The sequence below is a fragment of the Mastigoproctus giganteus genome, chromosome 6 (assembly GCF_048544385.1).
Source record: "Mastigoproctus giganteus isolate SK-2022 chromosome 6, ASM4854438v1, whole genome shotgun sequence".
In the NCBI taxonomy this organism is placed as follows: Eukaryota; Metazoa; Arthropoda; class Arachnida; order Uropygi; family Thelyphonidae; genus Mastigoproctus; species Mastigoproctus giganteus.
The window spans coordinates 101405250-101417257 of record NC_143580.1 but is presented as its reverse complement, the minus strand read 5'-3'; the positions used below and the strand labels follow the sequence as shown (position 1 = coordinate 101417257).

The 12008-nt window shown below is 36.8% G+C and overlaps 1 protein-coding gene across 1 annotated transcript in view; it reads right to left on the bottom strand.

Moving 5' to 3' along the window:
- The window catches only part of LOC150084478 (uncharacterized), an 804913-nt gene that overhangs the window by 247194 nt on the left and 545711 nt on the right, over positions 1 to 12008 (bottom strand). The window contains exon 11 of the mRNA XM_090376257.1: positions 10404 to 10570. Within this exon, the coding sequence (XP_090232383.1) occupies positions 10404 to 10570 (167 nt within the window). The remainder of the gene's footprint in view (positions 1 to 10403; positions 10571 to 12008) is intronic.

The window sequence follows — 12008 nt, the reverse complement described above, 5'->3', positions numbered from 1 at the left end:
CATTTAGTTTGTTAACTAAATGAGCAGGATCATCAACAGTTGACCCATCAATATCAATTGGAACAATCTGATTCATCCCCTTCCTTCTAGAGTTTACATAAGTAAAGAACTCTTTGCTGTTTTTCTTTGCATCCCTTGCCAAGGATTTCTCGTAATCTGCCTTCGCCTGCCTAACCTCCTTTGTAACTTGGTTGCATATCAACTTGTATCTATCATAGGCTTCTGTGTCATGTGTTAATTTGTAAGTATCCCATGCATTTTTCTTCTCTGCCATATGCCTCATTAGTTCTTCTGACATCCATTTTGGCCTAAACCTTGAACAATATTTTTTAGTTGGTATGTAAAGCCTAGTAGCTTCCAAGATAAGTTCTTTGAATGCTTCCCATTTTGAATTTGCTGTTGGTAACATCATCAGTTGGTCCCACTGCATAGAATTTAAATACTGTCTCAGGCCATCGTAGTCGCCTTTACGGAAGCAATAACCCTTCCCTTTACCCCTAATGGTAGTTACCTCTTTGAGTAAATCCCACTTCAGCCCACTGTGATCACTGCCACCTAGTGGTTCATTTATCTGCAGACTCTTAAATGCATGAAGAATCACTGCTGATAATCAAATCAAGAGTATTACTCCATCTAGTTGCCTCCCGAACATGCTATTGTAGAAAACAATCATCCGATAAATCCACAAAAGCCCTGCTAGTGTGTGAGTAACCAGCCCCCAAATTCCAGTCAATATCTGGGAAATTAAAATCTCCCATTATAAGACTCTCTGATTTACTGGCCCACTCTATTTCCCTGTACAGTTCCTTATTATACTCATCAGAGTCATTAGGCCTATAGCATACTCCTACTCACAATTTTGATCTCCCAATGCTTATGTCACACCAAACTGACTCAACACTGCACTGTCCTGCAATGTCGACTGGCTTCACTTCCTTGGTTTTTATGTGTTTCTTAACTAATAGCATAACCCCTCCCCCCTTCCTACCCTGTCTATCCTGTCTGTAGACGTTGTACTCCCCAAATTGCAGTTCTGCATCCCTTATATCTGTGTGACACCACGTCTCTGATATCCCAACAATATCTGCCTTTGATGTTTTGAGCAATACCTCAAATTCATCAAATTTATTTACTAAACTCCTAGCATTGGTGTACACGCAAGTATACCTGCACCTGTTTCTATTCTTAGCTACCCTAACACAACCCAAGTGTTTACTTGTACCGCAATGGCTCATAGCAGTCCCTGAAATATCCTGCATCTTGTTTTCCAGGCTGCTGCTCATTCCAATAGAAGCAGTGGAAGAATCACTTTCACTAATAGATTAACAGTAGCCAGTGGCTACTGTTAATCTATTAGCCCATGTATTCTCCCAAGCTAGCAGTTTTCCGACCCACCTAACACTGCCTCAACAGTATCAGCAAATATTCTTGCACCCTTTCTATTAAAGTGTATCCCATCCCTGTAGAAGCAGTCTCTCCTGTTAACAAGTACAGACCAGGCTGAAAAAAATTCTACCCCTTCAGCCTTGCACAATCTTTCCAAGGCCGAATTGATCGACAAGGCTCTCATCATATACACCCTCCTATTGTGTCTGAGCAGAATTGCAGGCACTTCCAATTCAACCCTAATTCACGGCTTTTTTTTTTCACCAGTGATCTGTACTTGTTAAGTAATTCCGCCAGTCTCCTACTCTTAATATCATTAGTGCCAACGTGTACAACTATATCACCTTTTGTGCCCTTAAAAGATGATATCCGCTCTATAACGTCATCAACCTTTGGCCCTGGCAGACATACCCTGGTCCTGTTCCATCTATCCTTTTTACAAAGCATGTTCCCCATTTCCCTGACAATAGAGTCACCAACAACTACTAGTTCTTGTGGGACCAGCGCATTCTGCCTTGGGAGTTGCCGCAGGGTTGCGTGATGACCAAGTGCAAGCTCTGGCATTGATGTGGGCAGCTGAGAGCTTGATGGGCCCCTCAATTTAGATCCTTCCAGGGCATCCACCCTATCCTTCAAGTTCTTATATAGGCCTATAACAATGCTGAATTGTCGCCTGATTTCCTTACATTGCGCGCACACACAAAGACATCCCCCATGGCAATATCATGTCCCGTACTTGACTGCTCCACAAACATCAAGCAAGCAGTGCATTTTAAAAGGCTGTGATTCAGACAGCAACTGCCCCCCTCAGTTCTCCCCTGAGCCACAGCACTACCATTAGCTTGAGCCTTTTTTTTTGCTGTTCTAGTCTGAGTCATGATTTCGATTTAATTTCAATAAAATTTCAATTTCAGTACAAAATTATAACCCTAAACTTGTATCCCAACACAGTTATAACGCTATATATATTTTTCAGTATCGAGTATTATCTACAAGTTCTGTTTATATAACTTCCGTATCAAGTTATGTATTAATTAATTCACTCTGTACAAATCAGAAATCCACCCTACCACGGAATATTGTTCCCACATCCGGGCCAGTGTCCCCAAAACCTCTCTTAGGCTTCTAGATTCCATTCAGAAGAGGGCAGTTAGATTAATTAATGACTCATCTCTAACAGTGTCTCCACTCTCTGTCTCACAGACATACTGTTTCTGCTGCATGCCTTTTCTACAGATATTTCCATGGGCACTGTTTTTCTGAATTGGCTTCTATAATTGCCACTCTCTCTTTCAAAACAGTCAGAACACATGCTGCCACCAGAAAACATCCATTTACTGTCCAACTTCAAACTCACAGAACCAACTTTTCATCTTCCTTGTTTATTCATTCAACTGCCGTTTTTTGGAAAAATCTTCCTGAAAATTACAGTCTGCAGAAGTTCAAGTGTAATGTCAACAAATATCTTCTCAGCCTCCAACCCAAGCATGATACTAAGTATTATTGGTTCTAATATTGTTGGGATATTGTAGGGATATCAGACACGTGGTGTCACACAGATATAAGTAATGCAGAACTGGAATTTGGGGAGTACAACGTCTACAGAAAGGATAGACAGGATAGGAAGGGAGGAGAGGTTATGCTATTAGTTAAGAAACATATAAAATCCAAGGAAGTGAAGCCAGTTGACATCGCTGGACAGTGCAGTGTCGAGTCAGTTTGGCGTGACATAAGCATTGGGAGATCAAAATTGAGAGTAGGAGTGTGCTATAGGCCTAACGACTCTGAGGAGTATAATCAGGAACTCTACAGAGAAATAGAGTGGGCCAGTAACTCAGAGAGTCTTATAATGGGGGATTTTAATTTCCCAGATATTGATTGGAATTTGTGGGTTGGTCACACACACACTAGCAAGACTTTTGTGGATTTATTGGATGACTGTTTTCTAAATTAGCATGTTCAGGAGGCAAGTAGAGGGAGCAATACTGTTGATTTGATTATCAGTAGTGATTCTTCATGCATTAAGAATCTGCAGATACAGGAACCACCAGGTGGCAGTGATCACAGTGTGCTGAAGTGGGATTTACTCAAGGAGGTAACTACCATCACGGTAAATTTAAATTTTAAGACAGTATTTAAATTCTATACAGTGGGACCAACTGATGATGTTACCAACAGCAAACTCAAAATGGGAAGCATTCAAAGAACTTATCTTGGAAGCTACTCGACGTTACATACCAACTAAGAAATATTGTTCAAGGTTCAGGCCTAAATGGATGTCAGATGAACTAATGAGACAATATGGCAGAGAAGAAAAATGCATGGGATACATATAAATTAACATGTGACACAGAAGCCTATGATACATATAAGTTGATCTGTAACCAAGTTACAAAGGAGGTTAGGCAGATTACGAGAAATCTTTGGCAAGGGATGCAAAGAAAAACAGCAAGGAGTTCTCTACTTATGTAAACTCTAGAAGGAAGGGGATGAATCAGATTGGTTCACTTGATATCGATGGTTCAACTGTTCATGATCCTGCTCAGGTAGCTAACAAACTAAATCAATATTTTCCATCTACAATCACACATGAGGAGTTATTCAGCGAGGGGAATGCCATAGATGAAGTAAACAATGGCAGTGAGCTGGATGATCTTGTAATAATTGAGAGTAAAGTGGAGCAGAAATTGTTGAAGATAAATACAAGAAAGGCACCTGGGGTGAATGGGATCTATCCAGTTATATTAAAAGCAGGCAGCAAAGGAAGTATGCAATCCGTTAGCCATAATTATGAGAGCTTACTTGGACTCAGGGGAGGTACCCACTGACTGGAGATGTACAAATGTGACCCGAATTCACAAAGGAGGATCAAAGGCTGACACAAGTAATTATAAACCTGTGAGTGTAACTTCTGTTCCTGGAAAATTAATGGAAGCACTGGTTAAAGAAGCAATGCAGGATCATCTTGACAAGAATTCAGTTATAGCTCGGACACACCATGGTTTTGCTAAGGGAAAGCCTTGCCTGACCAATTTGGTTGGATACTATGATGCAGACACAAAAGAACTGGATGCAGGGAATAACTTTGATATTATATATTTGGATCTTAGAAAGGCTTTTGTTACTGTTGCACATGGAAGACTGCTGAACAAATTGGAGCAGTGTGGCATTAGTGGCAAATTGTTGCTATGGATAAAGGGATGGTTGAGTGGCAGAAGACAGAGAGTGGTAATTAATGGACACTGGTCATCGTGGACTAATGTTATTAGTGGAGTCCCTCAGGGGTCAGCATTGGGTCCATTGTTGTTTTATGTATTTATAAATAATATTGATGATGGTATATCAAGCTTAATGTCCAAGTTTGCAGACAATACAAAGGTTGGTAGGGTTGTTAAGGACGCTACTGACACTATGCTGCTGCAACAGGATCTGGAAAGGTTGAGCAGATGGGCTGAGAGGTGGCAAATGAAGTTTAACCTTGACAAATGTAAAGTACTACATATGGGAAACAGCAACCCCAGAGCAACGTATCAACTCTGTGATACTACACTGAAAGTGGTAGAGAATGAAAAGGACCTGGGGGTTATTGTGCAGGCAGATATGAAGTTCTTTGGGCAGTGCAGACGGGCTGCAAGAGTAGCTCATGGTGTCTTATCAATGATATACAGGAATTTTTCTAGCAGGGATAGGGAGGTGAGTATTCCCTTGTATAAGGCAATGGTTAGGCTGCACCTTGAGTACTGTATACAGGTCTGGAGGCCTCATTTCAAGAAGGATGTAGAGCTGCTGGAACGAGTACAGAGAAGGGCAACAAGGTTAGTGAACGGAACGAAGGGTTGCTCTTACGAAGAAAGGCTTAAGTTTTGCAAATTACAGTGTCTGGAGACTAGGCACCAGCGAGGTAATCTGATAGAGGTGTACAAAGCCTTGAATGGTTTGAGCATGCTCAATGCTGATAGGATATTGCCTCTTGCTCAGAATAATCATCTGAGAGGGCATAAATTCAAATTGAGGAAGGACGGATGTAAATTAGATGTGCAGAAATTTGTCTTTAGCTAGCGGGTAGTTGGTTGGTGGAACAGACTTCCATCCCTTGTTGTGGAAGTTGATAGCCTAAATAAATTTAAGGCTCAGGTGGACAAGCATTTCGAACAAACGAAGGGGTGAAGTGTAAGGGTTTTTTTTTTTTTTTCTTTGGCTGATGCTGCATAAACTTGCTTTCTTGAATCATATGCCTCTACTAATGCTAATGGTAATACCTCTCGTGTTTGGAGTTTTCATAAAAAAAAAAAAAAAAAAAACGCAATTTAGGAGTTGAAAACACAGAATTTTCTTTGCATATAACTCTAATTATATTAAATTTTAATAAATTTAAATTCAGAGGGTACATTAAACTGGGATTGCTGCTACCCATATACAGAACCTCACATTTGTCATTGTTAAACTTCAACTGCCATTTCTAAGCCCATCTGACTAATTGTTCTAGACCTTGTTGCAGTAGCATACAGTAATTATTGTCATTTGCCACTCTTCTAGCCTTTGTATCATCTGAAAACTTATACATTAAGGCTAGTATACTTTCATCAATAAGATTAATAAATGCAGAAAACAACAATGGGCCCCAGCACTGAACCCTGGAGTATTCCACTAATATTAGTCCACAAAGAGCAGCATCCACTGATAACCACTCTCTGTGGTTATCAATTTCAACATTGCCATTGCAGAATAGTTTAAGGCTAAAGCCTCAGGTTATGTACAATGTAAACTAGCATTCAAGTTAGTGCATTTTTGTCATTCCTGTACCTAGTCAACTACTTAAGAAGTCATAAATTAGTATAATTAAGTATATCTCATATTGTGAATACCTTCACAATGAGTTACCATGATATTGCACTACCTTGAATAAGTAACTCTTCACCATAGGTGAAGATTATTGTTATTTATTCTCAGCAGATACTATCACCCATACAGCACTGTTTCGGAGCTTATTGGCTCCTCATCAGTGGGTGGGCAGGTAGCCTGGTGTTGCAATGATGACAACCCAGTTGCGAAGTATAACTCCACAATATGAGAGATTATGGAAAAGTTTAGGGCTAAAGCCTCATGTTATGTAGGAAGTTAACTAGCGTGCAAATTAGTGTAAATGCATAATTTCTGTACGTAGCCATCTACTTAAGTAGTGATAAATTGGCATCATTATGTATATCTCATATTGTGAATACCTATGTACAGAACTGATGCAACTGCACTAGTTGGCTACATACAGAAATGATGTAATTACAATAACTTGTATGCTAGTTAACTTCCTATATAACCTGAAGCTTTAGCCTAAACTATTTTGAAATCTAAATTACCCCACACCATCAGGCATCTCTCATATTGTGGAGTTATACTTCACAACTGGGTTAATATCATTGCAACACCAGGGTACCTTCCCATACACTGATGAGGATCCAATAAGCTCCAAAACAGTGACGTATGGGTGATGGTATCCGCTGAGAATAAATAACAATAGTCTTCTCCTATGGTGAAGCATTACTTATAGAAGGTAGTGCAATATCATGTTAACTCATTGTGAAGGTATTCACAACATGAGATGTACTTAATGGTGCCAATTTATAACTACTTAAGTAGTTGGCTACGTAGAGAAAAGGATGCAATTGCACTAACTCAGTGGTTTTCAACCAGGATGCCGTAATAACATTCCAGAGGTGCCCCGTAATTTGGGTTTAAGTTACTTAAACTTATTATTTTTTAAAATTTATATGTTTATTTCATTATAAAAAAGTGTACAGTATCTTTTTAATTTTGTGGTGATCTATAATTGATGTTTACTTAGTACCTCTATATAGAGAATAAAATTATTATATACTGTATATATATATATCCAATATGTTAAATTAAATGAAATAAAACATAAGCCAGTAGTATGGCAAAAACTGTAGAGCGAAAATTAACATAAAAATAACCCAAATAAACAATCAAACGAAAAGAAAGAATAGATATAAATAGTAGCCCATAAACCCTTGTATAATTTCGAACTTTAAATCCAATTAAAACTATACAAAATTTAGACTAATACCAATTATTTATTAATTTAGCGGTACCCCCCAGAGGTACCAGTTCCAAAGACGTGAAATATCACCAAAAGAGGGTTAAAGGAACTACCAAACAATAACAAAATAAATTAAAATAAAATAGACTGACCATCATGCCCCATCTCGACAGAGGACCACGAGGCCAATGATGGTCATGGAATCGCTGTATTTCAATCGCTATACAAATCGTCGCCATGGTGAAAAGATCGAAGTACCAATGCAGAGGATTTGCAAGGCGGTGGTCCTTATGCAGCAAAAAATAAAATATAGAACAGACAGCACTCTAGAGCAGAGCCACACCACTGACATACTGTAAGCTGAATCAGCTTATATAGAAGAAAAAAGGAAAATAGATGGCAGCACAGGCGTTGCTAAATTAGCATATCGACCCATTACTGTTGAATTATATTAAATGTTGACAGAAGTTGAATTATAATAAAATAAATAATTAATAATTAAGCATTCATTGGAGGCAGCATCTTGCAATTCCTCCATATGAATGCTTAATTATTAATTATTTATTTTATTATAATTCAACTTCTGTCAACATTTAATATAATTCAACAGTAATGGGTCGATATGCTAATTTAGCAAAGCCAGTGCTGCCATCTATTTTCCTTTTTTCTTCTATATAAGCTGATTCAGCTTACAGTATGTCAGTGGTGTGGCTCTGCTCTAGAGTGCTGTCTGTTCTATATTTTATTTTTCGCTGCATAAGGACCACCGCCGTGCAAATCCTCTGCATTGGTACTTCGATCTTTCCACCATGGCGACCATTTGTATAGCGATTGAAATGCAGCAATTCCATGACCATCATTGGCCTCGTGGTCCTCTGTCGAGATGGGGCATGATGGTCAGTCTATTTTATTTTAATTTATTTTGTTATTGTTTGGTAGTTCCTTTAACCCTCTTTTGGTGATATCTCACGTCTTTTGGAACTGGTACCTCTGGGGGGTACCGCTAAATTAATAAATAATTGGCATTCGTCTAAATTTTGTATAGTTTTAATTGGATTTAAAGTTCGAAATTATACAAGGGTTTATGGGCTACTATTTATATCTATTCTTTCTTTTCGTTTGATTGTTTATTTGGGTTATTTTTATGTTAATTTTCGCTCTACAGTTTTTGCCATACTACTGGCTTATGTTTTATTTAATTTAATTTAACATATTGGATGTATTTCAGCTTCATATGGAGGAATTGCATGTTGCTGCCTCTAATGAATGCTTAATTATTTATTTATTTATTTATTTATAATTTAACTTTATTTAATATAATTCAATGATAGTATATATATATATATATATATTTGTATTATGAAATGTAATTTTTATAATTATATTATTGTAATAACTATCATAAAACACATATATATTTTTAAATATTATAGAGTAGACTGTCGATTTTCCAGGATAGATGGTAAAAAACAAATCTCAGATAATCGATTTCTCGGTTAATCCAAAAATACAAAAGTCCGCGATATACGTAAGGGATACGTTCCAGGACTTCTTACTTCGTTGACTTTTACGCTAACTTGGGAATGACTAAAACATATTGCTACTATATTATTATTGAAAAATCTGAATTCCGCACAATACTTGTTAATGTTTGGCCATTTTAATACATCCTTATTATAACGATTCCCTAGAGATTTAACAGATGCATCGTTTTCAAACTTTTGAATAATTTCAAGTTTTTGTTTAACTGAAAAAGCAAATCTTTTGAGTTTACGCATCATTTTCGCGATTTCTAAACAAAAAAATAAATAAATAAAAAATACTATGAAAAACATTCCGACATTTTTGATTTAAATAACAAAACAAAAGTTGTCCTTTTGCGCTGCAATGGAATACAACAATTGACACGACGCACTAATTCAAACTAAACATTTGGTCTCTCTCTTTTTTTTTTGAGCAGCGGGTGTGAAGACAGTGGGGATTGCAAGATAATAAGTACACTAATCTCCCAATGACGACTTATAATTCCGCTTGTCGTTTATTTACGACTTGCAAAATATCTGTTTATACCTATTCTAGTTATTACTTGAATTTTTTGATTTCTGGTTGATTTCTTTTTTTTTTTTTTTTAAATTTGGAGTCTTGAAGTGTCCTGGTTAATTTGCTTCCCAGTTAATTGAGAGTCTCCTGTATATATATACACACACAGAGAGAGAATCGGATCTAACAGACAGAAAATTGAGTATTGAGTAGATTGAGTAGGGGTGGCGCAAAAATAAAATAAATTACTTAGGGGTGCCGTTATTAAAAAAAAGGTTGAAAACCACTGCACTAACTTGTAGGCTTTGGACACTGCCTTAATGCCACACTGCTCAAATTTGTACAGCAGTCATTTATGTGCAACAATATCAAATGCTTTCCTGATACTGTGCAATAAATAATATTTTCACAAAACTCATACATGGACTTAGTGTTTTTGCTGCACAATCATTTCATATAATGTCCTTTCTAAATTATATGTGTACTATTCATATTATATTATTTGTTGTAATGCTCTGATATTTTGAATTCACATATTTAATTACAAATTTCCCTGCAGTTTATTATTTACTCAAGCCTTAAAGTTTCTTAAAACTGTAAGACCTGAGTTTTATTGGCCTACACCATACTAATTGGCTAACCTTTCAGGTAAATGAGGGTTGAAATGGACACTCTTCATTGGGTTAGGATGGAAAGATGAAAGTACTCCAGCAGAATCATACTTCTGAAATAAGAAGTGGTGTCTCTAATACAAGATTCACAGTACTTGTAATATCAGTAATATCACTAAGAGTATTCTTCTACTTGAATAGGAAATGATACAAAATGAATGACCACTGCCTGTGATGGTTCCTTTTGTACCATTAAATGATATCATTTAATTATATATTATTTATTTAGCAGGAATTTTAATTTAACTTACTTTATAGTGCTGAATCAGTTCATTATTGTCAAAGCAAAGAAAGTTACAACATTTGCAATGGTGTGCTTCATCTGAATGTACAGTGAGATGATCTTTATATTGCTCCAAATAATATGCCTGAAATGAACATCTAGGGCAGTGCAGTTTTTCTAACTGTGTTTCATAGCCTAAGAAATAACATAAATTGTATATTAGATATTTAAAAAATATTTTTATATGCTTTATAAGTAAAATCTTTGTATTAGATGAAGGCATAAATGAATGAAATACAGAAAATGTCTCTATTTTATTTTAATTGAAACATGTTTTACATAATGTGCTCTGACATTTCTCCTGTCACAGAATTTGGTCCTGATCAAATTTTGTAATATGATATGCTCATCCATGTGAAAATGCTTACCTTTCAGACTAAAAATGTAATAGTCACACAGAGAAAGATTCTGCCATAGCAAAGATATTTGAGTATTTAACAATAAAGAGGATTTTGGTCTTCAAACATAAATGCATGCAAAAAATTATTGGATCATACAGAGAAAGAAATGGGCATGGAAAGGCAATTGAGTATTAACCTCTGTGTTTAAATAATGGAATCTAAACAATAAATTGCATTTAAAATGTGATGAAACACATAAAACACCAATTCAATGTGAGCTAATTTAGACTAACTGCAGAAAAATGGGTGATTCACATGTTAACCTAGATGAGTCAATCCTGTTTCAAATCAAATCTACACAAGCATGGATATACAAACAAAACAGCTTTTGGTGATAAAGAAAAATGCACACAACACTTAATCAGTGCTGGATATGTTACTAGTTTTGGGTGGAAGCAGAATCCTACATTTTCTCCACAAGGTTTTCTATCTTCTTCTATTTTTTTTTTTTGTTTATAAATGGCAAGAATATACATATGTGCAATTGTGTGGATTCATCATCAGCCATTTTCAATCCACTGCAGGATGAAGGAGTCACCAGCAACTTTCCAGTTCCTTCTGTTTTGTGCATTTACTACCCATGAACTCGTGAATTTCATCTGTCCATCTCCGTCGTTGTCTTCCAGGTTTTCATCTAGCTCCTCTTGGATACGATTCTGTTATTTTCTTAGTCCATCTGTCATCATGTCTTCGAGCTATGTGTCCTGCAAAAGACCATTTTAGTTCTTTAGATTTGATAAGAATGTCCTTTACTTGAGTCTGCTGCCTAATTAATGTGTTTCTATTCTTATCCAACAGTCTGATTCCTAATATAATTAGTTCCATTCTTTGCTGTGTAGTTTTCAGCTTCTCTTCCATTCTTTTGGTGAGTGGCAAAGTTTCACTTCCATAAGTCATGGTGGGGAGTATACTAAGGGTACTAGGAAAGTTTTGCAATATGGCGCAACAATGAATCACAGGAAGCTGCTTGTTGCTGCATGTTCATACGTGCATAGTAGCCACCGCGCCAAGTCGATGGGCTCAGTTATTCATTAGTAGTGAGAGTGTAAACTGCTTGCGATGGCATCGTGGTCACGAAATGAGATAAGGACAGTTTTGCGGTATAATTTCGTGCGTGGTTTAACCATAGACCAGTGCTTAGAAGAAATGACTCTTGCACTAGATGATGATTG